This window comes from Cheilinus undulatus, linkage group 20, assembly GCF_018320785.1.
Source record: "Cheilinus undulatus linkage group 20, ASM1832078v1, whole genome shotgun sequence".
Taxonomy (NCBI): domain Eukaryota; kingdom Metazoa; phylum Chordata; class Actinopteri; order Labriformes; family Labridae; genus Cheilinus; species Cheilinus undulatus.
The window spans coordinates 28,834,300-28,861,245 of record NC_054884.1 but is presented as its reverse complement, the minus strand read 5'-3'; the positions used below and the strand labels follow the sequence as shown (position 1 = coordinate 28,861,245).

The 26,946-nt window shown below is 39.6% G+C and overlaps 1 protein-coding gene across 1 annotated transcript in view; it reads left to right on the top strand.

Annotated features, from left to right (window-relative positions):
- The first annotated feature begins 1,492 nt into the window (after positions 1 to 1,492).
- Positions 1,493 to 26,946, top strand: part of LOC121528717 (protein phosphatase 1 regulatory subunit 1B-like) — a 31,732-nt gene continuing 6,278 nt past the window's right edge. Inside the window, exons 1-2 of the mRNA XM_041816282.1 lie at positions 1,493 to 1,804; positions 24,711 to 24,794. Of these exons, the coding sequence (XP_041672216.1) occupies positions 1,676 to 1,804; positions 24,711 to 24,794 (213 nt within the window). The 5' untranslated portion in view covers positions 1,493 to 1,675. The remainder of the gene's footprint in view (positions 1,805 to 24,710; positions 24,795 to 26,946) is intronic.

The following is a 26,946-nucleotide window of genomic DNA, read 5'->3' as shown; positions in this document are numbered from 1 at the left end:
AACCTATACTCCAAGTTTTATTCCATTATAAGTTTCTTATTCTTTCCAAATGTTTCAGTGCTTTTTCTTTCCCATGTACCAGACCCATGTAACTCTGGTCATGTGATTAACATTAGTGGGTTAACACTGATTGCTGTCTTGATTACTTTGTTTCTGACCTGTTTTTTTTTTTTTCAGATATTCTTAATTAGTGTTGCATAATGAATCTAATCACAGACACAATGGCAGTCATGATGTCAGACTGTGCAATTACATAATCGCATTAATGGCTGCAATTATTTTTGTATTAAGAACTTGAAAGGTTTACAAAAATGCCCGCAGGAAGGCTTTTCAAGTTTATACTAGTGCCACTATTTCACTTTGTAGTAAGTTCCTATATTTAAAGAAATGTTTGGGGAATATGAATTTATTTTGAAAGTAGTAATGTAAAGGTTTTGTATTTTTATGCTTCTTACCATTTTTGAGTTGAGAAATACACACTTGAAAGCTCTCATTATCCTTCCACCTTCTGAAAAGATCAACTTTTGTCTCATCAGTCCACAGAATATTTTCCTCAGTCATGTGTATCATCAGGATGACTTTTGTCAAAAGTGAAGCGAGCCTTTGTGTTCTCTTTGGTCAGCAGTGGTTTTGGCCTGGGAACTCTCCCATGGATTGCCTGTGTTGCCCAGTCTCTTTCTTATTGTTGAATCATGAACCCTGACCTTAACTGAGTAAAGTGAAGTCTGCATGTCTTTAAATGTTGTCCTGGGTAATTTTGTGACCTCCTGGATGAGTCATTAATGCACTCTTAGAATAGTTTTTGTCAGCCAGCCACTCCTGGGAAGGTTCACCACTGTTCCAAGTTTTCCCCATTTGTGGATAATGACTCTCTACATGGTTTGCTGGGGTTCCAAAGCCTAGATAGGTAGATTTGGATGGATTTTACTCCTTAATAAATGAAATCATCATTTAATTAAAAAAATAGGTGGGAGAAGAAACAGGGAAGGAGCAAGCTACCATATCAAAGCACTGCATGTTTGATTATATATCCTTTTTAAAATCATATGCCCCCTTAGGGCTTCCGTAAATACCGTAAATAGCCTGCTGTCATCTTTATCTAAACAATCATGCTTTCAAGTGTCATGACATCAGTTTATTTCAGCCCTTGTAGAGACTGAATTTGTTTCACACTAATTTAGCATTATTACTATCAATGTAATTCTAATATAAGGTAGTCTTGTATGACAGTGAAAGCATCCCTGATATTTTCAGCACCGTCACATTACAAAACCGCTGCTGTTATTCGTTGATTTGCCGTCACGCCGAAATTTCCGACGGCAAGTGAAAGCATCATAAAGCTTTGGCACGATGTCCCCCACCTTCACTCCTCTACACAAACAGCACAGGGTATTATAAACTCAGTGGGCGCGAGACACGTAAACTGATGGTGTGCGCGTGCGAGAGAGAGAGAGAGAGAGAGAGAGAGAGAGAGAGAGAGAGAGAGAGAGAATCAGGCTAAGCTGTCAAACGCAACTCCAGAGTGCAGACAGAGCAGAGGGATGCCGCCGGTCACTGACAGCTAAAATCTCTAAAAACATTCAGCCTGAAACATCAGAGGCGCACAGCTTTGAACGGAAGCAGGACTTTTATTTTGTTGGTCATCTTTGGCTGCGGTGGTGACACGCTGGGTGTCATGGACCCGTTTCTGCCTGCAGACACCGAGCTCGTGGACCAAGAAGCAGACAAGGATGCGAGGCGGAAGATCCAGTTCTCGGTGCCCTCCGCTGTCCCCACCCAGCTGGACCCGCGACAGGTGGAGATGGTGAGGAGACTTTGTAGTGGGCTGTGGCGGGTGCATGTCTGTGGTTGTGGTTTCATGTGCAGGCGTGATTATGGGGTAAAATGAGGTCATAGTGGGGTCATGTTGGCTAGCAAAACATGCCCAGGATCACCAGATTTGAGTTTTTGGAGCCTAAAACCAAATCTCTTTTTAAAAAATGACTTTCACAATCAGGGTGTTGGCTGTTTTTAAGACTTCAGTGGGATTAAGCAAGGCTGTGTCCAGAATTTCTCTACCTGTGGGGGCCAAACTAGGGCAGATTACAGGGATGGGCTGCATGAAGAGAACAGACATTTATTTAGCAGTTCCCCCCCATGATTTTCACATGTAGGCCATCTTAAGAGTATTAGAGAGATTATGTTCACATTTTTGATATTATGCAAAATAAACAACATTGTGGCACCATAGAATTTGTACATGCTAAGATTTTAAAGCTTCTGTGTGAAACTTTTGGATCTCTGCAGAACTTGTCTGCATATCACTTGCTCTCAGCTGGTCCAACCTTAGGACCCATCACCACCTCTGGGTGAGAAACCACAACCTAGTTTGTGAAAAAATTCAACCACTACAATTTGTTTTATGAAAAATGTTTAATTTTGACTCTAAGTGGAACAAAATGTGACACAAATAGAGAGGACATAACAAGCATGTTTAAAAATGCATAATTATGGAAGCCCTGTAAGGGCATACATGCAAGGCTGCCCAGAAGGGGGTATAAAGGGAGGATCTTTCTGGGGCTCAGTCAAATGGGGGCAATGGAGGTCAGGAAAATCACGGTGCATTGTAAAGTTAATCTGTGATAATCATATTTTGCAAGAAGATAAAAAGTGAAAATTGGCAATTAAAGGTTAAGTGGCAAAAAAAATTGTGTAAAAGTTGTTACAGAGCGGCAAAAAATGGGATAAGTTAAAGGGATACTTCAACATTTTGGCAAATTCACCCATTGCCATAATTCCTATAGTCTTAGTAATAGGGTTGTTACCTTCAGTTGTCGGTGCAAGCTGTTTTTAGATCGCCGCTGCCAAGTTCAGACCTGCCGTGCCAACTCAATGTAAGCAGACGGTATTCTGGCTTTCCCTCATCAAACTCATCAAATACACAATCCAATAACTCCAAAACGCTCTCGTGGACAAGTTGTGACCTGCACATTCACCATGCTATGAAATAATAACTTATACTTATGTAACATTACAACACATGAAGCAAATACTCGGAACTATTTCTTGAGTAAACCACTGGGCGGAGTGACACAGTGCAGCAGCCATGTCTGGAGTGTAGTTCCGACTTTGCATTTAGCTTTAAAACATTTCCATCTTGTAATGTTCCATGATTATTTCATAGCGTGGTGAATGTACAGGTCACAACTTGTCCACGAGAGCGTTTTGGAGTTGTTGGATTCTGTATTTGATTCTGTATTTGATGAGGGAAAGCCAGAATACCGTCTGCTTACATTGAGTTGGCACAGCAGGTCCGAACTCGGCAGCAGCGATCTAAAAATGGCTTGCACCGACAACTGATGGCAACGAACCTATTACTAAGAGTATAGGAATTATGGCAATGGGCGAATTTGCCAAAATGTTGAAGTATCCCTTTAAGAGGGAAAAAGGAGACAAAAGGGAGGAAGAATGGTGAAAAGTGGTTAAAAAGTGGCAAAAAATGATATACATTGGTAATAAGAGATAAAAATGGGGTTAAAGTGGAAAGATATGGGGAGGAACTGGGATGAAAAGGGTTTAAAAAGTGGCATAAGTAAGTAGTTTGAACATCAGAACCCATTACTAGCTTGACACACTTTTCAGCTCCAGAATGAAGTTAACGTTAGCCAAGATGCTTGTACCAATGCTACTGATCCAACATAAATAAATGGGATAAAAGCTGCAAAAATAAGTTAGAAAGGAAAAAAAGGGAGAGAGTGGTGAAAAGCGGTTAAAATGCGGCAAAAACGGATAAAAATCGGCAAAAAAAAAAAATGGAGGCAACATGGGCAGAAACGGTGAAGAAAAGGGATTAAAATGGTTAATGAAACGTTATTTGAACATTAAACCAAATAGTAGTTTGACACTCTTTTCATCTCCAAAATGAGGTAACTGTTAGCCAGGATGCTAGCACCAGTGCTACTGATCCCACACAGATGCACTGATAACATCAATAAATCACAGCTGGGGAGGGCCTGTTCTCTGGGTTTTTCAGTGGCCCAGCCAATTGTGTGGGCAGGCCTACATACATGCATTTTACTTCACTCTGCTTTCCCATGATATCTTATAAACTCTGGCTGTTTTCTGGAGATTTTCAGAAATCAACATAACATTGGGAAAACCAGTTTTGTTTTCCTGGTTAAACTGGAAAAATATTTCAAGATATTAAGAAAGCAGAAATTGACTTGTCACAAGGAGACAGAGTAGAATAAAATGGTTGAATATTCACTTAGAACTTCTGTACTGTATGAGACTGTTTTGTCATGGCACACATCCATCCTCCTGTATCTTAAATGTCTAACTTTCAACTACATGTTAAACATAGACCTACTTTCTCTTGGCAGCTGTTTCAAGAAATATAGTATGTAATTCCACCACCAGGGGGCTCTCAATCAAAACAATAACAGAGTATAACTTGGGCAAGCACTGCGCAGAACTACACATCTTATCTCAGTTGTTTGATTCTTATTTTAAGGGATATTTTGGTATTTTTGTTCTCTATATACTCCAGGTCATTTAAGTTTCCCCTCACAAACTCAGTAAACGGCATGCCATCGTCACTCAAGTCCAGATCACTCATTGTAGTTATATTTTAGCTTTGTTTGTTGTTATCTCTTAAGTCTGCATGCTATAGCAGCTGATCAGGAGATGACCATAACCTGTGGTGGAAGAACACAGCCAAATGCTGTATTGCAAAATAGTGCCAAGCACAGAGGCTTTCTGGGTGAAAGATAAAATGCTTCAAAATTTTTGATAGAGCATACATTTGAGCCAACATTAGTTCTTGGCCCATTTTTACCTAAAACTACCTAAATTATGCAGAGAAACTGTATCCTTCTGTTGTGTGCTGTAGTCCAGCTTCCCTGCCCGTACAATCAGCCAGTCCTCTTAAAGGAGCAACGCTCACTGAAATCACTGGAGGCTAATGCCACTACTGTCACCAAGTATCTCATATGACACCAAAATAATCGTTTAAACTTTGGACTCTTTTAAGCAAAAAACTGAATTCCATAAACTGTATTCACAGTGTTTTGGTTTCATTGATGAATTTCACATAATGAGGGAGCAAAGCTGTTAATGTTCTTGGTTAGTGCTGTTAGCTTCTTGCAAAGCATTCTAGGATCGCTAACAGTGTGAACAGGCACTATATTTCAAATTCATCTATGAAACCAAAACTTCATTTTACTGTTTAGTAAATACACTGTGTGAGTGATGTTTTCATGAAAAATAGTCATAGATGATGTAATTTGCCAGTACAATCTATACAACTCCTTGCAAGTTGTTACCTCCGCCAAGGAGGTTATGTGATCGGGTGGGTTTGTTTGTTTGTTTGTTTGTTTGTTAGCAACATAACTCAAAAAGTCATTGACAGATTTTCAGGAAATTTTCAGGAAATCTCAGAAATGGCATAAGGACGAACTGATTAGATTTTGGGAGTGATCTGGATCACCGTCTGGATTTAGGAATTTTTAAAAGGATTCTATACTATTGGGAGAAAGGGTTAATAGCGGAGGTCTGCACTGTTACCACGTTACACCTGGAGATGGTGGACATGAGTAACTTATTGAAAAGTTTTGGAGTTTATAGAGTTTGAAAGACACACGCCCGGTCAAGGAGACGAGTTGGAGCGTAACAGAAAGAAAGACAGTGAATTGTAGCAAGAATACTCACAATGCTGGGAGGAACAGAGGAATATTCACCCTCTGCCATGACTTCCACACGTAGCGAAGCCAATGCTTTGCCTCACTGTGTCTCCACCCCACCGGGGAGGGAGTAATCGGCGAATTAGATTTTGGGAGTGATCTGTATCACTGTCTTGATCCAGGAATATTTTTAAAGGAGTCTGCACTGTCAGGAGATAGGGCTAATGGTGGAGGTCTGCGCTCTCTGAGTGCTTTTCTAGTTTTTTAATGCATTAATGAAATAACCACATTGCAAACATTATAGACTAAGCAACTTTAATAAATATCGCACAGTCTATCAACATTCGCTGGCTTTAGTTTCATAAGCTTTGACTAAAGTTATAGCTATGCTAGCTATGTAGTTCATGTAGCTATGTTAGCCCTACTTTAGCTTTAGCAACGTGATATTTGGCAAACTTAGCTAATGCTAACATAGCCACATTAACTTGGTAACTTTACTTCATAAGCCAATGTAGCTACATTAGCTCTAGCTATAGAAATATGAGCTTTAGCAAGCACAGCTAATGCAAAGATAGAAACACTATGTGGGTAATGTAACTACATAAGCCAATGTAGGTTTATTAGCTTTAACTTTACAAACATGAGCTTAAGCTATGATTGTTAATGCTAACATAGCTACATTGGCTCATAAGTAAAATTACTACACAAGCCTATGTAGCTACAGTAGCTTTAGCTTTAGAAATATGAGCTGTAGAAATCATGGCTAATGCTAAGATAGCTACATTAGCTATGTAGATAATGTTACTACATTAACCAATGCAATATTAGCTTTAACTTTACAGACATGGGCTTAAGCAGTCCTAATGCTAACATAGCTACACTGGCTTGGTAACGTTACTGCATAAGCCTTTGTAGCTGTGTTAGCTTTAGAAATATGAGTTTTAGCAAAAATAGCTAATGCTAACATAACTTCATTAGCTATAAAGGTAATTCAGCTACATTGTTAATGTAGCTTTGTTAGCTTTAGCTTTTGCAACATTAGGTGTGAAACTATTTTGTGTGAATAAAATATGGGTTTGGGAGATTTGCAAAACTGTAAATAGTTTTCAGCGACATCAGCAACATTAGGGTGGTTTCATGGAGGAGAAGGTCTTTTTTCTTTAACCAGACTGTTTTGTCTGCTTTATTACATTTTTTTTTTTTTTTTAGGTTTTGCAGACCAGGTTATTGACTTAACTTTTGGTACCCAAGCCCTTACCTTAGCCCTTAGCATTTCCCTAACCAGAAGTTTAATCATATTTTATTTTGAAAGATTTGGCATGTATTTCTATTCTGACAGTGGTGGTGTCTCACAGTAGTGGTCTACAAGAGGCGGCATCTGAGAGCTGTGGTCTGCAGCCAGACTGTCTTTGGGATTTGGGGATGGAGTTGTGCTTTACAGGGCTAAGCATGGGTGAATTAGCCTATGGTTGAGAATAATCTTGGTCCATCTAAGTAACAGCAAAAACGTGAATGAGCAACAGAAGGGCAGCTTCCTGTATCCGTTCTCACTGCATTATGTAGCAGTCTTTCACCTAACATCCTGTGTTTCAATGGCAAAGATAAACAGTCATAGTGTCTCTGTTATGATGGCCATTGTAACAAGTCGCGTCCTGTTACAACAATGAAAATACAGCAAATAAACATTGAAAAACCAAAATACAAGTTAGTCTTTAGGTACACAAGCTCTGCTCAGACAGGGCTGTCAGCCCGCTTGAGTCAGCCTTTATGAGGAATATGTCTGAACTGGAAATAAAAGTGATATAAAAATATAGATAAAGTGTCTTTTTCATACTTTAATCCTCACTTTGGAGTACACTCAAAGTTCATATTGGCCTTTTGTGTAGTATCTAAAGCATCAGGCCTTGTCACTGAGGTTAACAGACAGTTACATAAGAAGTCTAGCACGACTTTGCAGAAGTCTGTATTTTGATGTTGGGTATTTCTCTGTGGGCAGTGCTGGGATTAAGCTGAGCTGTGCAGCCTTGATTTTTTTGTAGCCTTTTAATAAAAAAAAAAAACAGCGATGAAGCATTTCTGCCCTTCAAAAGAAGAGCAGGAGGTAGCGGAAGAGGAGGAGGAGGTGAAAGTGAGGGATAAAGTAATATTGAATATGAGATTATGCGCCTGAGTAATAATGCCCTTACCACACATCGATGAAACCAAACACAGAAGGTCAAACTGTGATTCATGTGTTGGAAGGAGGTGGTGCATTATGTAAAATGAAGTTATATCGCTGTGTAGCTTTTGCTGAGAGCAGAAGCAGGTGAAACATGCTGACCTTGTTGTGAAATAGTGCAGCGTGAACAGAAACAAATTTGGCCGGGATGATGCCAAGCTTCAAGTCTGGCAGGAGCAGCTCAAAAAGGTCATAAAACACTGACATAACTTTTGGCTACAATTCCCCGGGCGTATAATTCTTCAGGCTTCCACTTTTCAGCTGGTGTCTTTATCGCACGCCGCTCCCTAGAGTGAGATCTCATGGGACAGCAGGTGCAATTTCCAGAAAATCTCGATTTCCTTGCAGTGGAGGATTTCAAGATTTCACAGGGCATCTGCTTGGACAGCTTGTTTCAGCCTGGAATGTAAAAATAAACTAATAAAGTCAACTTTTCCCTCACACATCTGTTGTTTACAGCCTGACTTGTTGTCCCAGAGGCTTTTTTACACTCTCATTTGCTTTTTTTAAGCAACCCCATGTGTCAGCTCGATATATTCCTTCAAAAAAACACTATTTAGGTTACAGCATCTCAGAGGAACTGTGGAGTCATTTATTTGTTTCTGTTTTTAAACTGCTGCTAATGACTTCCACAGCCTTCAGTTATTTAGAACCTCATCTGTATTTCAGCTTCATCGACAGGATCATGTGAGCTGATTCTCTTAAAGACTCTCTGGCAGTCTTCAAGCTCAGGACCAAGTAAGATTACTGTAAATCTTCCAGCATGGATCTAATGAGAGTCAAAGCAGCATCACGCTAAAGGTTGCAGGGTTATTCTGCATCTTAGGAAACATCCTCCTATAGCCACCGTAACTCTTGTTGCTATGCAAGGAGGGAAGAAAAAGGCCTTACAGAATCACCTGTTGCTGTGAATCAGTGTAGAAATATCAGCTGGCATTCTGGGGACTTTCTCAGGGTTAAAAATACCAGCAATCCAGCTGTGTGGACAAACATTCATTCAGCTGCAAAATATTTTCCCCGCTCATAATTTAGACAGCTTGCATGAGATCCTGCTCTTTGTCTTCCTCTTCCTTATTTTCTGGCTTAACAGTGCTGTGCAGGCTGTGTGCCACTCTGTTGCTCAGAAACACCGTCTCCAAAGCAGAGACTGAACACTTCAAACCACATCCTTGATAGATAAGCAATCCCAAAACCATTCACAAGTGTTGGAGGTTTTCAAGGAGCAAAGACTAAGACCTTGGGTTTTGTTTGAAAAAGTCCCATAAATTACTTCGAAGTATTTTGCTCTCTACTTTTTCTTCACCATGATGAAAAATGCCACAGGTTCAAGGTGTGAGGAAGGGGATTAGAAAAGAGGACAGATGAAAAGGATGTACTGATGCAGCATGATTTTAAAGTGCACAAAATAATCATTCATGGACTGCAAAAGGTTTTAAATGATGATCTCATTTATTAAGGGAAAAAGCCATCCACACCTACCTTTCCCCACTGGAAGAAGTAATCATGTATTAACTGTGATTAACCACAATTTTTGGAAAGCTGAGTTCAAATTCACAAGCCACACCCAGCCCTGATTAATGCTAGACCTGTTGAATCAAGAAGTCCCTCAAATAGACCCTCTGACAAAGTGAAGTAGACCAAAAGATCTTAAACACAGCATGCCTAAATCTAAAAAACCTCAACAGGTGAGAAACAAAGTCATTGTCATCTATGAGAAAGAGTTACAAAGCTATTTTAAGGCGTTGGAACTCCAGCAAACCACTGTGAGAGTCATTATCCACAAATGGAGAAAACTTGGAACAGTGGTGAACCTTCCAGCCTTCCAAAATAACTCCAAGAACACATCAACCACTCATCTTAGAGATCACAAAAGAACCCAGAACATCTGAAGATCTTCAGGCCTCATTTGACTTTAAGGTCAGTGTTCTTGATTCAACAATAAGAAAGAGACTGGGTTAAAACAGCATCCATGGGGGAATTCCAAGTCCAAAACCACAGCTGACCAGTAAGAACACAAATGGGGCTACTGTTATGACTTTTGGCCATGCCAATCCAAACCAAACCGTGCGGATGTACTTTTCCATCACTGTTCTGGTCACGACAAGCTAGGCTGAGATGCACTAAGAATGATGGCAGGACCCAAGCGTACCTAGCCCGCTTTCAGTGGTGCCGCATTGACGTCACAGCATTTTGTCATCATTCGGGGATGCCTCACAGACCTGTTTAAGTAGCAACCACGGCACTAAACTTTGAAATACCTGCCAGATTACCAATAGAAGAAGCTTTGACGTAGAAACAATGGCCAACTCTTTAACAAAACAGCGCCTACTGAAGCGCAGCTATCTAACGTGATCGACTCAAAATGCCTCGTCATCAGCTCTAGACGAGCCCTCAAACAGGTCACTCGGTTGTGGTTGGAAAGCAAGTACCCTGCCACACTGGGCTGCTGTGCCAAGGCAAACCAAGGAGAGACAAGCCTCTCAATAGAACAGAAAAGCCCCAAAGGCTTGTTTCACATTTGCCAAACAGATCTCGATGATGCCCAAGAGTTTTGGGAAAATATTCTGTAGACAGACGAGACTGAAGCTGAACTTTTTGTAAGGTGCGAATTCTGTCACATCTGGTGAAAAACTAACATAGCATTTCATAAAAAGATTATACCAACAGTTAAACATGGTGGCAGTAGTGTGAGCACAAATGTTACTGTCATAACACTGAGACTGAAGAAAGACTGCCTTGAAACAGTTTGGATCGAGTTTTATGACCACCTTACACCTACGACTGAGATCACAGGAGCGCGCTGCAACTTCAGTAAAACTCTCAGGATTTTGTTACAACTTTGGAATTCTGACTGCAACTTTGAAATCACTTGAAAAGTTGTTAGGTGTATGGCCAGCATTAGGCAAAGCAGAGACACTGTCTTGTGGCATTACTTGGTAGCACAATGATTTTTTTGCTATTGGCTTTCTCAGTCTGGTTGCATGGCAGCTGTGTAGTGGTTGTGTTGTGGCTTGAATTTCATTTCGGCATGCATGCTCACAAGTCAGGACTTCCAGACTGCTTACATGTTTGTCACACAGCTGATATGCACATCTCATACACAGACAATCTAAAGAATTACAGGCTTGCCTGTCCTAAGAGAAAGTTTTGTTCATCTCTTGGCTAAAGTAGAGAAGAGATCAATAAATAGAGAGTGACATTTAACTTTGTTTAGCAGGTAGAATACGTCACACCCTGACAAATGGCATGGTTGCACTTCTGGTTTGTGTTTATTTGAATAAACTGATTTTTAAAGGAGAATTGTTGCTACTTGGAAACAGTTCTCTTTCCGAAGATATTGTGAGAAGCTCACTGTGAACATTTCATCTTTATTTTCACTGAAGATTCATTAATGGGTGTGTAATTTTTCTCACCTGTTTGGTAATCTGCTACTTCCTTTATGGATCCTGTGGATCCTGATGCACTGCTTAAGACTCTGATCACTGCTGCTCTTCTTATCTGCCTTTTGCACATCTCTAAACTTCTCATATAATGACACTGAGGTTCATTCAAGGGGATCTTGACCTTTCGTCGCCCTTGTGAAGGAGATCCTACCACCGATTACTGTTAAACGTGGCTGAAACCTCTTTACATGTCAAGGCAATCAGGTCAGTGGAGCTCATGTGTCAAGCATCCCAAGGAAAAGCAATAACATTAGCACTGAAATGGAGAGCTCCAGCATGGAAAAAGATGGGTAAGATAAAGCGGAAGAGTGAGAGGTGGGAAACAAGTCAAACAAGAGTTGTCAAGGACAAGAGGGAGGAAAAAAAGAGTAACTGAGTAAAAGCTTGTAAGAAAGAATCATCAGCCAAGGAGAGGACTGATTAAAGCCCGAGAGATTAGCTGTGGATGACTGAGGCCTGAATCAAGGGCAAGGGCAGCTAATGCGAGGAACAAATTTTCACTGCGGCACAGCCAAGAGCTCTAAACTTCACAAATCCGCCATGCTTCTATCCGCTCCTCAATATTAAAACACAGTAGGGGTCAGATTTCCTGGGACTATAACCACAGGAAGTCTGGTTGCTGCCATCAGAGTTCACAATAAACTTGTTTTTATTTTACACTATTTTAGAGACTGTGTCCTTATTCAGACAACATCCTTCCATTTCCATTAAATTCAACTTAAAAGGCCTTTTCATGATTATATTTTGGTGCACATGCTGTAAAAATGCACTTCAGTGTCAGATTTTTGTCCAGCTAGATAGAAGATAGAAAAACATGCTTGCTTGCCATTCAATTCTTTGCATATGTATGCAGTATGTTTGCATGTGTGCAAGCCCTCCCACACATCCATACAATAACTACAGAGGCACTTACTTCAGCAGGGTTGTGTTTCCAGTTAAAGGTTTAATCACAGACGTGACAGCCTTTAAATAACTCTCAGATGTTGGATATCTCGTAGACAGAAAATAAAAGATAAAATGATGAATTTCAAGCTTTATGTGGGGATTATTCACAGGGTAAATTGAATTCATGGTATGAACAAAGCCAAGGATTTACAGTATGCTTTTACAGATTGCAACAATTGTTTAGTGGTAGGGGTATTTCAGGACACTGTGCTTGTGTAGTGATGCTTTTTCATCATAAACATCAGAATTAATGCACTGAAGGTGATGTGAGGAGACCATGAAGGTCATTAAGCCCTCCAGATAATGAATCGGAGGGATTAATAATTTCCTATGCAAGCACCATATTTAGGTTTTAGCTTTCTAGCAGTTTCTGCAACCCTGATGTCAAAGCTACCACATTTTGAAATTTACTCAATATTTACTTAACAGAATCAGAATAGAGTTGTTTGACGAACACTGATTAAATCTTGTTTTCTGCTCCCTACAGGACATAGATGTAGTCTCAGTGACATCATCCACTGGTTCCTCATAGATATCTACTTGACCATCACATCAGCAGAGATTGCAGTTACATTGTATTTGAATACTTCCTTTTGCAGCTCTAACAGCTTCCACTCTTCTTAGACAGCTTTCCACAAGACTTTGGAGTGTTTCTATGGGAATTTGTGTCCATTCATTCTGCAGAGCATTTATGAGGTCGGGCACTGACATTGGACAAGAAGGCCTGGCTCGCAACTTCCATTCGAGTTCAACCCAAAGGTGCTCGATGGGTTTGAGGTCAGGGTGCAATCCAGTTCTTCCATGCCAAACTCATCAAACCAGGTCTTTATAGTCCTTGTTGTTGCTGTTGTTCCTAAATGCTTCCACTTACTAATAATATTTCTTACAGTTAACTGTGGAATATGCAGTAGGTATATAAATACTTTTGTCCATACTGTATATATTGCCAATAGGATGCTTGAATTTGAATTTTTGCCAGGATACAATATGCCGATATCTCCAACTTGGGAATTCCAAGATCCCATTTGGATGAATTATCCTGAAAGCCCATTAAAGACAGAATTCTGTCTCAAAAACTCAAAGGAACTTTGGTACTTCAAGTTACCAATTTGGCAACTCAGATGTGCTATCATTCTCAGTTCTGACATCTGACCTCTGAGGGAAATAGAAGGCAGCCTTACATTAATTATGAGCTTTAGTTGCACTTCTACAAGATGGCATCTGTGTCAGCATATCTCACAAACAGTAATGGTCTTGGCAGTGTGTACTTGTAGAAGTCTATCAGGGATGCATGCTATTAGCCGGCTAAATGGTTATAGTTTGATCCCTTTGTTGTCTGTACCAAAATTATGAGTCGGTTGAACTAATTAACAGTTTTTTTAATCAGTTCAGACCCACAATTTCAGTCAGACACTCTGTATGAACGGTAACGCAGCTGCCCACCACTAGTAGCTACTGTAGCTGTTCTTAATCACTACATCCTTCACAATAAAATGCAACATCCATTTTACTCAGAAACATTGAGGTTAATTAACTCAGTTGTAACATGTTCTAAATACTTATTATAAACAAGTTACTTTTACTTATTGGCCAGAACAGCTAAAGGGCTCAATTTACTTAACTTCTCTTGGTTTAAACAAATTAAGTAAAAAGGGGGTAAAATGGAGTTGTGTTCACTAAAAAAAAAAACAAAAAAACAGTGATTTCAACTCTATATTTATGAGCTGATAGAACTCATTTTAGTTCTAAGTAAACAGTACTCAAACAATTTAAGTGTTTTTTGTTATTACTCAAATTGTTTGAGTTATGACAAATCTGCAGTTTTCCCAGAATGCCTTTGGGCACTACACCTTTATGCACTCTCTTTCCTGCTGCTGTCTTGGCCAGGACACTTTTGAAAAAGAGATTTTTAATCTCAATGATGTTTTCTCCTGCTTAAATGAAGGTTAAATAAACAAATAAAATGTACCACGAGTGAAGTTGTTGTCTCAATTACATAGGGGGCGAAGTTAATATTAAATATGTTTATGAATGTTGGATGGCACACTGACATTAATGAAATATCAACTACTGGTTCAGTGGGTTACCAACAGCCATTGTTGTAAATGGTGGCACAAGTAAGTCCACCTTAGGTGAAACAATAAAAAGAACGTTTGCAGGGAGTACTATTTGACATTTTAAGGTAATCACTTGACTATGACATTTTGAGTGCTATGAATTTATTTTTGTTTACAGTGCACTAAAATATTAAGTATTGCACACTCAAGGTAGATGATTAAGCCTAAATCCTGCAAACTTAAATTAACATTTGAATCTCAGGTTTGAGCAATTAAAATATTTGACTTAAAACAAGTAGTGGAGACGTAAATAATTCATGTAGAACAAGCACTGCACACTCAAAATAAACCTTTTTCTTAACTCACAAAATTCAAGTGTAGTCTACTTGTTATTTTTGAAGCAATGAGTTTCCTTTTTTTTTTTAAGTAAGCTCAACTAATTTTGTTTTACAGTGTTGTTGCCACAATGCCTTTTATTCTGATGTAAACAACTGCTAACTAATAGCACTGATAGCATCTTGTAGGAAAGGTGTGTTTTAGAACTATTTTGATCTAGAAAATAGGAAGTTGTCTAGAGGCTGTGTCAGATTATACTCACGATATTCACAGATGAATGTGGAAAAGAATTGCTAACACCGCTAACATTAGCCACATTCTATAAACTAACTTTGCGGCTTGGTCCGAAACCACTCCCTATTTTCTACATAGTGCACCACATAGTGCACCATTTTGTAGTGGTGTCCGAATTCTGAGCGAGCATTGTTATTCACTATATAGTGCACTCTATCCCACAATGCATTTTGAAAAGTAGTGAACAACCGATGCTCACTAGCCCAGCAATATTTCCTGTCATGCATCGTGGCTGCTGCTCTCAAGCATGATGGACAAATGAGAGGGACATATAAAACTTTATTTTATACATTTTGTTTGTTGATTTCAACCAAATCTGTAAGAAAATGTTAAGGGTTTAAAACAAAGTAACTCTGAGGATTACAAGACATAAGACCATCATCTTAATGCCAAAATAAGTTACATTACACACAAAAATGTAGAATATTTTGTCACTAAAGACACAAACTTTTTTATCTATCAGTGTTTTTATTTTGGGGGAAAATACATCACATTTAGTATCAGTTTTCAGTGAAATTCTACTGTTAATTTTGATCCTCAGCTGTTGTAATTGAAATCTATGAGCTGTTTGTTGCTAAATGTTTTAACTGTGAGACGGCGATGACATCATTGCTTGTGGCCGGAGCAGTGTCCAAAATCATTTTTGTGTTTTGCAGTTGAGTCCGCTATATAGTCCAGTATATGCTGCTCACTATATAGTGGATAGGGAGTAGGGAATGAGTGGTTTCAGACACAGCTTGCATCTTTACCGTGTGATGCATGCAAATACTATGTGGAGCTGAGGCTGCCTTCAGCCACACAGCAAACAGTTACAAAGTGCCCACTTGAGCCTTTATATGATCCAAACGGGAGGGCAAATTCACCCCTAGTGCAGCATGTACCAATTTAGACATGAGCTATTAAGGCCACTTTTTTTAACCAGGCTTGTCATATTTATTTCTGCCATTTAACTGGACAAATTGCAGGTGTTAATTGGACACCAGGGCTTTTGCAGAAAGGCTCAAGTGGAACGTGGGGAAGTTCAGTTTTTTTGCACTCCCACGTTGGCTTCATTTTAACACTGGAGGTTGCTGCTTTGGTCTCACTGACCAAGACATGGTGTTACATCATTCCAGAATAGATAATAAGAGGGTTTTGAAGCCTAGGTTATTCACCACACAATATTTTATAGCTTCAAAGGCACAGTGATTTTATGTTAAAACAAAACCTGGCTGATGATTAATTGAAGTGTACGCCCACCTTAAAATGCATTTTTATGGATTTTTTTGGAGTTCAAAGTTCCTGTGTGGAAATTTTGGATTCTGCTGAATTCCACACCCCCTATTAAGAAAGATCTTGTCTCTTTTCTAATTCAGTACTGTAAATGTGCAAGTAAGAAAAGAAAATTCATCCAGTCATGGTATAAGTAGGCCAAGAAAGCTGGCCCAGACATTCCTCTTCCTAGTGACATATTCCAACTCCTTCTGGGGTTCCTGAGGAGTTCAGAGGCCAGAAGGGACATATAATTCTTCACTGAGTTCTGGGTCTACCTCAAGGTCACCTCCCTGTTGAGCATGTCTAGAAGACCTTGAACGACCTCATCCTTCCCCAGCTTAACTGAGAGAGTTACTCGCTGTTTTCTGTAGCATACAGTTGATCTGATACTCACCCCACAACATTGGTTTCAGGCATGAAAAATAACTCAATAAAAATAGTAAATCTTTTTTATTGCAGTCTTGTTGACTCCTGTATGTCATAAAGGGGCCTCTGTATTAATATCACTGTGTTTCATAACCAGCTGAAAAAGCTCCTCACAGAAGCTTTAAATTAGGATTCTGTTAGCCTACACATCTGCCAGAAATGAGGAGCTAGTTGTTCGACCTTTCTTATCACAAGATTTTATTGAATTAGATGTTTGAGAGGAGGCCATTGTTACAAATATACACTAATGTCTAAAAATGATCGTGAACTTTTTAAAATAGCTGAAACTATTTTTGGCACGGCAGTCTCAATCTAATTTCCTCCTCTTGACTCAAAGGCCTGTCTTGTCTTTGTGAGCTGCCATCCCCTAAAGTCATGAATCGATAAAAGATTGTACACATAAAAAGAAACTCATATATCAAATCAAGATGCACTATAAATGTCTGAAAATCAAACTAAAATAGTTTGCTAACACAATTTTTACACCATTTACTCATCCTTAAACTAGAGCTACTTCCTGAAAGTTAAAGGCCTCTGTGAGGTTTCAGATTACCAGACAGTAAAAGTACAGTGGGGGAACAAGAGCAAAGGCTGGGGTGGTTTCATGGAAATCTTATAATTAAGGGATGAACATGAGGACCATAGCTTGACATCAGACGTCTAAAATTTAATCAGTTTAAGACAAGACGATCTCTCGATGCATCCTTGAGATAAAGGTTTGCAATCAAGGAATGAACGTGAGGCCCAGTTGTATTGACATGTGACCTATGACCTCCAGAATCCTATTAGATAATCCTTGAGTCTGAGTGGATGTTCATGCAAAGCTTGAAGAAGATCGCTCACAGTGTTTTTGAGGTCTTACATTCTCAAGCAAGGGATTACATGAGTACCGATGCCTTTGCAATTTGTTCTCCAAAATCGAATTAGCCGACCTTGAGTCAGAGTGGACATTTTACAAGATTTCAAGATCTCTCACAGTGCTCCTGTGAAGTAGCATTCACAAACAAAGGATGGACATAAAGCTCTAAGACCTTGGCCTTTAAACGCGGTAATATAATCAGGTTTTTCTTGAGTCAGAATGGACGTTTTACAAGATTTGAAAAGCTCTCACAGTGTTCATAACATGTAACATTTACAGGCAAGGGATGAACATTTGGCCCAGTGACCTGTCATCTTTGACCCACAGATGTCATCAGAGTACCCTTGAATCAGAGTGGATGTTTGAGCAAAGTCAGAAGAGCTTTCATAGTGTCCTCAAGGTAGTGTTGTAGTACTCGAGAACAGTCTTGGTCTTGAGACTGGTCTCAAGACCACATTTTGAATGTCTTGGTCTGACATCAGTCCATCTTATTTCTTGTCAGAAATACCTCTGAACACTCACTTTAGTCCTCATTCACCAGACAAATCTAGATAAAAATTTCATTTTCATATGTTACAAATAATTCTGGATTTGTCAGTTGCTTTTAAATACATACATGGATTTATTTTTACAAGAAGTTAGTTGAACAAAGAGTTGCAGACACCTTGCTTTTATCTGCCAAATGTATTCAAAAGAAAACTAAAACTAAAGAGAGAATGCGCTTTAACTGTTCACCCTTTTCATGTTTGGTTAAAGCTGACTTTTATGGTCTTGGTCTTGTCTCGGCATTGGCTTGTCTCGGTCTTGACTCTGTCTTGACCCCCAAAAGTCTTGGTCTTGTCTTGGTCTCGGTGCACTCTGGTCTCGGGCAAGTCTTGGTTTTGGATAGTGTGGTCTTGAGTACAACACTACCTCAAGGTATCACTTTCTGTAGCAAGTGATGAATCAATGGATGACGATTGGACGCGCTGACCTTGTCAGACATTTGACATTTGTCCTCCAAAATATAGTCAGTCTATCCTTGAGTCTGACTGGATGTTTTGCAACATTTAAAAAGCTCTCAGTGTTCATGACATGTCAGTTTTTAAGAAGGAGATGAACATGTGGCCCAGTTGCCTGTGATCATTGACCCACAGTTGTAACCAGCATACCCTTGAGTCAGAGTGGACGTCTGTGCAAGGCTAGAAAAAGATCTCTCACAGTGTCCTTAAGGTATTGCTTTCTGTGGCAAGGGATGAACAACAGATGGCCATGAGGCTCTATGACCTTTATGTTTGCCCTCCAAATTGTAATCAGTTTAACCAAATGTCAGAGTGGATGTTTTACATGATTTAAAGACTTTCACAGTTATCATGAGTTGTCACGCTCACAAGCAAGGAATGACCTGTGATCTTTGACCTACAGATGTAATCAGAGTACCCTTGGGTCAGAGTGGACCCAAGGAGATCCCTCACAGTGTTCTTGAGAAATCCCATTCCCAACCAAAGGATGAACATGAGGCCCTATTACCTTGAACTTTTCCCCAAAAAATCTAAACAGATCATCCTTGAGTCATAGTGGACATTTTTGGCCAAGTTTGAAGAAGATCCCTCAAAAGGTACCTGAGTTGTCTGAGGGACAGCCAAACGGAAAACATAATGTCTCCAGCCTTGGCTATCAGCGTTGTCGAGGCATAGAAACAAGGAAAATCGATCATTTATTTTCCGCCAGCTGCTGCTGCTGCACACTCTGGGAAATGTGAAACAAATCAGTTACAAATCAAATCAGTCTGCAGCTTCCCTCAGCCATCACAGGTATTCACGACCCTGTTACACAATCACGACAAGGACCTGATGAGAAATGTTCCCAGTAGGTGCTTGACCTTCTCTCTGCCCAGTAAAGGTCACACTTCTCCCATAGTTTAGTGCTTCGACAGCATGTTGTTTGTCTGACTGGTATCAGTGTGCATTAAACGCTCATGCTGACACATTTTTAACCTCTAATTGGGGGTCTTGTAATTCATATTTAAATTTGTTCCCCCCACAGAGGCGGCATGTTTAATTCTAGTGCCTGATGGATGAATATTTATGAGTCCAGCACACTAAGCACAGCAAAGGCAGTGATACTTACTCCAGAGTGAAAACCGCCCACGTTTCATGCCTACACTATTGGCAGCCACTCATATCTCACAACAATCTTATTACCATAACACATTACAAAATAGAGGGAGTGATGAATCCTGAGTGTTTCATAACACTCCCCTGTTATTGTTAGCCAGGAGAAGGTGTTTTATTATTTTGAAAGCAAAGGTTGGTGTTTCTTGGACTGGATCATGGGTGAAAATAAACGAGAACTGGCAGCAAAATCCACTTCAGGTATAAATAGTAAAAGTACTTAGAATGTACAGTGCCCCCTGAAGTGTTACATTTTATGATTATTTTTATTGTTCAACTCTAAAAGGGTTCTGATGTTCTACCTAGTTGAGGTGGTGGTCATTAAAATTTAAAGTGATAGCAGATTTAGAGTCACACCTCAGAAAATTCCAATTCAAACATGTAACTTATTGATTTTATGACTTATTAGATTAGTGCTGGAAGTTCCAGTATAGCTACAATATGTAGAATTTTGTTTACAACCCCAGTTCCAAAAAAGTTGGGGCGACAGTAAATAAAATCAAAATGCACAGATTTACAAATCTCATACAAACATATTTCATTTGAAATAGAAAAGAACATATCAGATGTTGTAACTGAGACCACTCCATGAAAAATATTAGCTCATTTTAAATTTGATGGCAGCAATACATCTCAAAAAAGTAGGGACAGGGCCATGTTTACCGTTATGTAGCATCCCCTCTTCTTTTATCAACAGTCTGTAAACATCTGGGAGGAGGGTTAGCTACGTTATCTATTTACACTTTAGCTACATTTGCTAAAGCTCACATTGCTAAAGCTAATTTAGTTACATTGGCTTTTGTGATAATGTTGATTATGTAGCTAGAGTAGCTGTGTTAGCTTTAGCTAAAGTTAATGAAAATAAAGCGAGCCATTCATGTAACTAAGTCTTAAATGGGTCTATACATAATTTACTCCCAGATAAGACCTCTGATCTGTTTCTGTGTTTTATTTATGAAATGTTACTAAGTCTGAAATGTTTGTGGGCTGGTTATTTCATCAATGTAACTGTCAGACTTTGTTTATGAATAAAGTTGAATTTAAAAAAAATATAAAATTGTAAATTCTTTGTACTGGCAAATAACAGCACTTCCTTTAACAGTCTAGTGACCATCAGAGATGTAGCTGCTCAACAGTCCTGGGTCTTCTCTGCCAAATTTTCTGTTTTATGATGCACCAAGTGATTTCTATTGGTGAAAGGTCTGGAGTGCAGGCAGTCTAGTTCAGCACTTCTTGCTGAAATATGCAAGACCTTCCCTGACAGAGATGTTCCTAATGGGAGCATATGTTGCTTTTAAACCTTTCTATCTTATCAGCATTGATGGTCTTTCCAGATGTATAAGCTGCCAAAGCCAAACAGACTAATGCAACCCCATACCATCAGAGATGCAGACTTTTGAACTGTGTGCTGATAAAAAGCTGGATGGTCCCTCTCCTCTTCAGTCTGCAGGACACGTCTGTCGTTTAAAAAAAAAAGTTGATTTTGATTAGTCTGACCACAGAACAGTTTTCCATTTGCCTCAGTCTATTTTAGATTAGCTTTGTCCCTGAGAAGATGGCAATGTTTCTAGATCGTGTTTACATATGGCCTTTCTTCAAATGATGCAGCTTTATCTTGCAATTGTGGATGCCATGGGAAACTTGTGATTACAGATAATGATTTTTTGAAGTGTTCCTGAGCCCACACAGTGATTTCCAGAACCATGCCTGTTTTTAATGCAGTACTGCCTCAAGGCCCAAAGATCGTGTTCATCCAATTTTGACTTCTGGTCCTCTCCCTTGTGCACAGAGATTTTTCCGGATCCCTTGAATCTTTTGATGATATTATTTTCTGTAGATAATGGGATAGTCAAAGTCATTGCAATTTTATGGTCAAGAACGTTTTTCTGAAATTGTTCCACAATTTTTTAGATGCAGTCTTTTGCAGATTGGTGAAACTCTGCCCATCATTATTTTCTAGAGACTCTGCATCTCTAAAGTGCTCCTTTTATTCCCAGTGTACCCAGTAAACCCCTGTGCAATGCTCCTCAGGCTGGTTTTCACAAGTACCACTTACTTTTCCAGCCGCCCCTACTTTTTTTTTTAGAGGTGTTGCAGCAATAAAATTTAAACATCTGATGTGTTATGTTCTACTATGAATAAAATATCGGTTCATTGCATTCTTTTTCTACAGTGCCCCTGCTTTTTTGACTTGGTGTTGACCTTAATTTCCTGTAGTATCATGTAAAGTCTGGTTGTTTTGCTTAGATCTTGAGAAATTATCAGATTATCATGAATAAACCAGCTTTGTTATCCCAAAATAAGAAGATAAATAAATAGATTTCCTTAGAAAACAACCAAATTTTCCTAGTTAACACAGCCAAATGGAGCAAAAAAATATGTGGATTTATGTCCTTGTTCTGCTTCCTCAGTTTCTACTGTCATTAGATTAACTCTTTATTTACAACCATAGACCACACAGTAGGACCAAAGCATAGGCCACTTGGAATAAAACAGTTCAGTATGTTATTAGTGAAATACACTGCTGTCATCCATGCCTTCACTTCCTCTCAAAAAGCAATAAATTCCTTTATCTTTGAAAGCACTAAAGCTGTCTGAGCAGAAGTATTTGAGGAGAGAACAGTTCAGCGCTGACCTAGAGAGACAGGATGACTGGTAAAGCAGCACTTCATGAGTATTTGTCTTCTACTGGTGTATTTTGGTGACTCACTTGTTTCTGTGTTATACTGTCTGCCCACTCCCTTTAGGACAGCTGAAATAGAACAGGCTTAAAGTGATAACAATAGTGTGATAGTAAGTCAAAGATTGCACAGAAAGTTGGATTTTTTTAAGGCCCAGATTCAAGTAAACAGAGCATCACCAAACGCTAATCCACAAAGGCAGGAGGGCTATTATTCTGCTGCGAGATTGTTCAAGAGGGTTTATTCATAAGTCGACATGCATCTTGTGATAAAATTGTTCACTGGAGCCTCTCTGATTACCACCAAAGTGATGAGGACATGTGATAAAAAAGCAAGCAATTTTGAGTAATCCAGCTGCCATCTATGACAAGATTTAATCCTCATTCAGGAATAATCGGGACAACAATCTTTTGGATGTTGTTATGCAATGATGGGCAGTTTCTCATTGAGTAGTTGACACAGAGGGAAATTCACTGTCGACTAAATGTCAGGAGCCACATGACTGTGATTAAGTCCAACTTCATATATATGGCACATTTAACACAGGACAACACAACAGGCTTCGATATCTACGCATGCAATTTGGATGTGATACCATTCCTGGCTCTAACTTCAGAAGTGATTGAAATGCAGCATGAATCGCACAGATTTGATCTGAGAGCGCTGTGAGTTCGGCCTACAACAGGTGATGCTGAGGGCGTTTTAGTTCATCAGGGTGTGTAAAAACGCTGGACTGCATTAGATTTCTACTGAAAATGAGCTATTCCAGTGCCAAACCTGCTGGTTGTGGACATCAGTAGGAACAAAGATGGGTAATTACTGCACAGACCACAACTTATCATTTTCTTTTTTTTCTTCTACAACCCTGATTCCAAAAAAGTTGGGACATCAAATCAAAAAGAATGCAATGATTCGCAATCTCATCAACCCATTTATTCTCAATAGAACATAAACAACACACCACATGCTGAAAATTATATATTTTAGCATTTACTGAAAAATTCTGCCTCCTTTTGGGTTTAAAGGCAGCAACAAATCTAAAAACAAGAAGGAATGAGGCAACAAAAGGCTGGAAAAGTAAGTGATATTAGTGGAAAACAGCTAGAGGAGAATTTTGCAACTAATTAGGTTGATTGGCAACAGATCAGTGACATGGCTGGGTATTAAAGGAAGTTTTTTCCAGAGGCAGAGTCCCTCAGAAGTAAAGATGAGATTCACAAATTTGTGAACAACTGCATCTGAAAATTGTTTCAGGTCTGGAAAACTTTGAATATCCCACTAGCTACAGTCCATAATATCATCAAAAAAATTCAGAGAGTCTGGAGAAATCTCTGTGCAACAAGGCCAAAGGTCAGTAATTAGATGCTTTGGATTTTTTGCGCTCTGCATTAAAAATTGGCATGATTCTGACTGGAAATCACTGCATGGGCTCACAAGCACTTCCAGAAATCACTGTCAGCACAGTTTACATTGCCATCCACACATGCAAGATAAAGCTGTATCATGCAGACAAGAAGACATGTGTGAATATGATCCAGAAACACAGCTGTCTTCTCTTGGCCAAAACTCATTTAAAATGCACTGAGGCAAAATGGAAAAAAGTTCTGTGGTCATATGAATCAAAGTATGAGATTGGAAACCACAAATGCCATGTCCTGCAGGCTAAAGAGGAGAAAGACCACCCAGCTTGTCATCAGTGCACAGATCAAAAGCCTAGAAAGGACTAATATTGGGAAGATGAAGTTGAGCAGCTTGTAGATTCACTAACATTTAAGATTATGATCAGAGATCATAGATGTAAGGCTGATAGTGACAGAGTAGCTGGAGTCAGGTTCTGTCACTAATAACAGGTAGAGTGTGTGTGGTGTTCGCAGGGTTCAATTTAGTTGAGGCATCAAACCTTACAGCAGCCTCCCCTAGTTTTACATTCATCTGTGGATCAGTCAGAGGACCTCTGCTTGTGGACGTGAAGGTTCTAGCTGGTGTGTAAATGATGAGCATGTTTTTTATATGCTGAGGAGCAGAGCCTTTCAGTCGGACTTTGAACTTGGAGCCAATGGAGGGATTTAACAACTGCTGCTCTCAATTTTTAGCACTGTTGAGAATCTCTGCAGCTCTGCAGCATTAGAATGAGCTGTATTTGGTGGATAGATGATTTTAAAGTCATATGAATAGACGATTGCAGCATTCTCTGTTCTAAAACTGTATTCATTTTACAGCACCTGACACTGACAGAAAGCTTGTTAAGTTCTAAAATGTATTTAGGTGATAAAAAAAGCATTATTAAACATTCATCACACCTTGTTTCTTCACTTGCTTTTTTGTATCAAGCATGCAAAAAATGTAAAGACAGTATTGACTCATACTTTCTCTTTCTGTCCAAGATTCGACGAAGGAGGCCAACACCAGCCACTCTCTTCAGACTAACAGACCCTCCATCACCAGAAGAAGACTTAGGCCCTCACCAGGTAAATACCTTTTTGGCAATAAATACACATGCCTTCAACACCGACCAAATAATGTTGTGATGAGAGCATGTTTATCACTGTGTTACTTCACCTTTTCTTCTAACAACACTCCGTCAGTGACTTTGTACTGAAAAAAACCTGAATAAACTGAAGAGTTCGAGTGAAATTCTTTCCCATTCTTGCTTGATGTGCATCTTAATTTGCTCGTCAGTGCAGAGTTTATTGCACTTCATAATGTGCCATACATTTTGACTGCAAAACAGGTCTGGACAGCATGTAAGCCATTTTAGTACCTGCACCACAATACTGTGAAGCCATGCTGTTGTAACTCGTGCAGTCATGCAGGCGTTGTCTGACTGAAATAAGCAGAAATATCCTTGAAGAATGGCTGAATAAAAGCAGATGTTGCTCTAAAGCCTATCCAATGGTGCCTTCACAGATGTACAAATTACCCATACAACTGGCACTAACACACCCCCCATGTGACAGACGCTGGCTTTTGAACTTAGCATTGATGACAGTCTGGATGGTTCTTTTGGGTGTCGTGTGGTGATGTCCAGATCTACTCTAGACTTTGCTGATGATGGTGTGATCCTTGTGGAGACTGTAGATGCTGAGTGAGGAAGCTGAAATGCTGAATGGACGTCTCCTGGGCCAAAATAAAGAACCAGGCATTTGAGGACGCCTTGAAAGCGTCCATCAAATCTGTGTTAGTGTAGAGAGTGTGGAAGTCGTGGAGTAGTTCATCTACCTTGGCAGCGCAAACCATCGATCCGCTAAGTGCATGGCTGAGATCAGTTGTGGAGTTGGCCTCATACATAGGGCAAGGGGTTCACTGGGCAAGGCAGTGTGGTGATCACAGTATCTGAGCATGTGGACAAAAGTCTTATGATACTCTTGTGAGGCCTGTCAGCCTGAGGATACCTGAAGAGATGGGGCATGGGCCTGGTGAAGGCCTGGGCAATGGCTGTTAAGAAGCCAGATCAGTAGAGGACCAAGGTTGACCAAGTGCCAAACTGGCATGTGCTCCCATACCTGACCCTGACCTGGAGGACTTAATGGCAATTATTTCCTAAACCAATCTGAAAAGTGGACTCATCAGACCCCAGCACACATTTCCCAATGTAGTGTTCCAAGCTAACGTTGTAGCATCCATCACAGAAAGATGCTGTTTTTTAATACAGTGCTGCCGGAAGGATCAAAAGTCATGGGCGTTTGTTCCTGATTTTCACCTTATCCCCTTACATGCAGAAAATTCTGCAGATTCCCTGAATTTTATGATGATGTTATGGACCCTAGATTGGGAAATCTCTAAATTCCTTGCAAAGATTACCACAACAAATGACCGTTGATTCTGCAGTCACAGCTGGCTTCCTTCTACACTTGGTTCAAAATGATGTCACCAGTGCAACAGGTCAGCTCCTGTCACAGGGGTATTTTGGCTTCACTGTTGTTCGCTGAACGGTCGTGGAGATGCATTGTCCATTCTGAGGAGTGTGAATTATTTTGTTTTCTGGATTGATAATCCCTCACTTTACTTTTGCTCTTTATACACACCAAGCAAATGCAGCTCTCAGGCTGTGGAAAGCCTCTCTGGAAAATGGTACAAGCTTTGGAGGCAGGAGTGCATGTATAGATGGCATAAGAGAGAGTGGGTGTTTACATAATCTCAATGTGCCACTGGTGTATAGTGGTGACAAAAGAATTGGGGACCTAAAAGCAGTCAAACACATGGGTGGATGAAGAGGATGCTGGGAGAATCGGACTGCATTAACACTGGAGTACCTAATGTTACATGGGCCAGTGCTGTTAACATGACTCTGCCTCAGTAGATGACATGATCTGCTTTTGCCCATTGCATTCATGCAGGCTGAAGAAGATAAGAAAAACAGATTTCAGCATATTTACCATAGGATTAATTACAACCCCAGTTACAAAAGAGTATGGGTGTTGAGTCAAATGTAAATAAAAACAGAATACAATCATGTGCAAATCTCATAAACTCGTATTTATTCACAATATTAAGTTGAATTTCATGACATTAACACATATCAAAAAAGTTGGGACAGTGCCATGTTTACCATTGTATAGCATGATATATATAGCAAGAGATGTCTGGATGGGAGTGTATGTTGCTCTAAAACCTCCATAT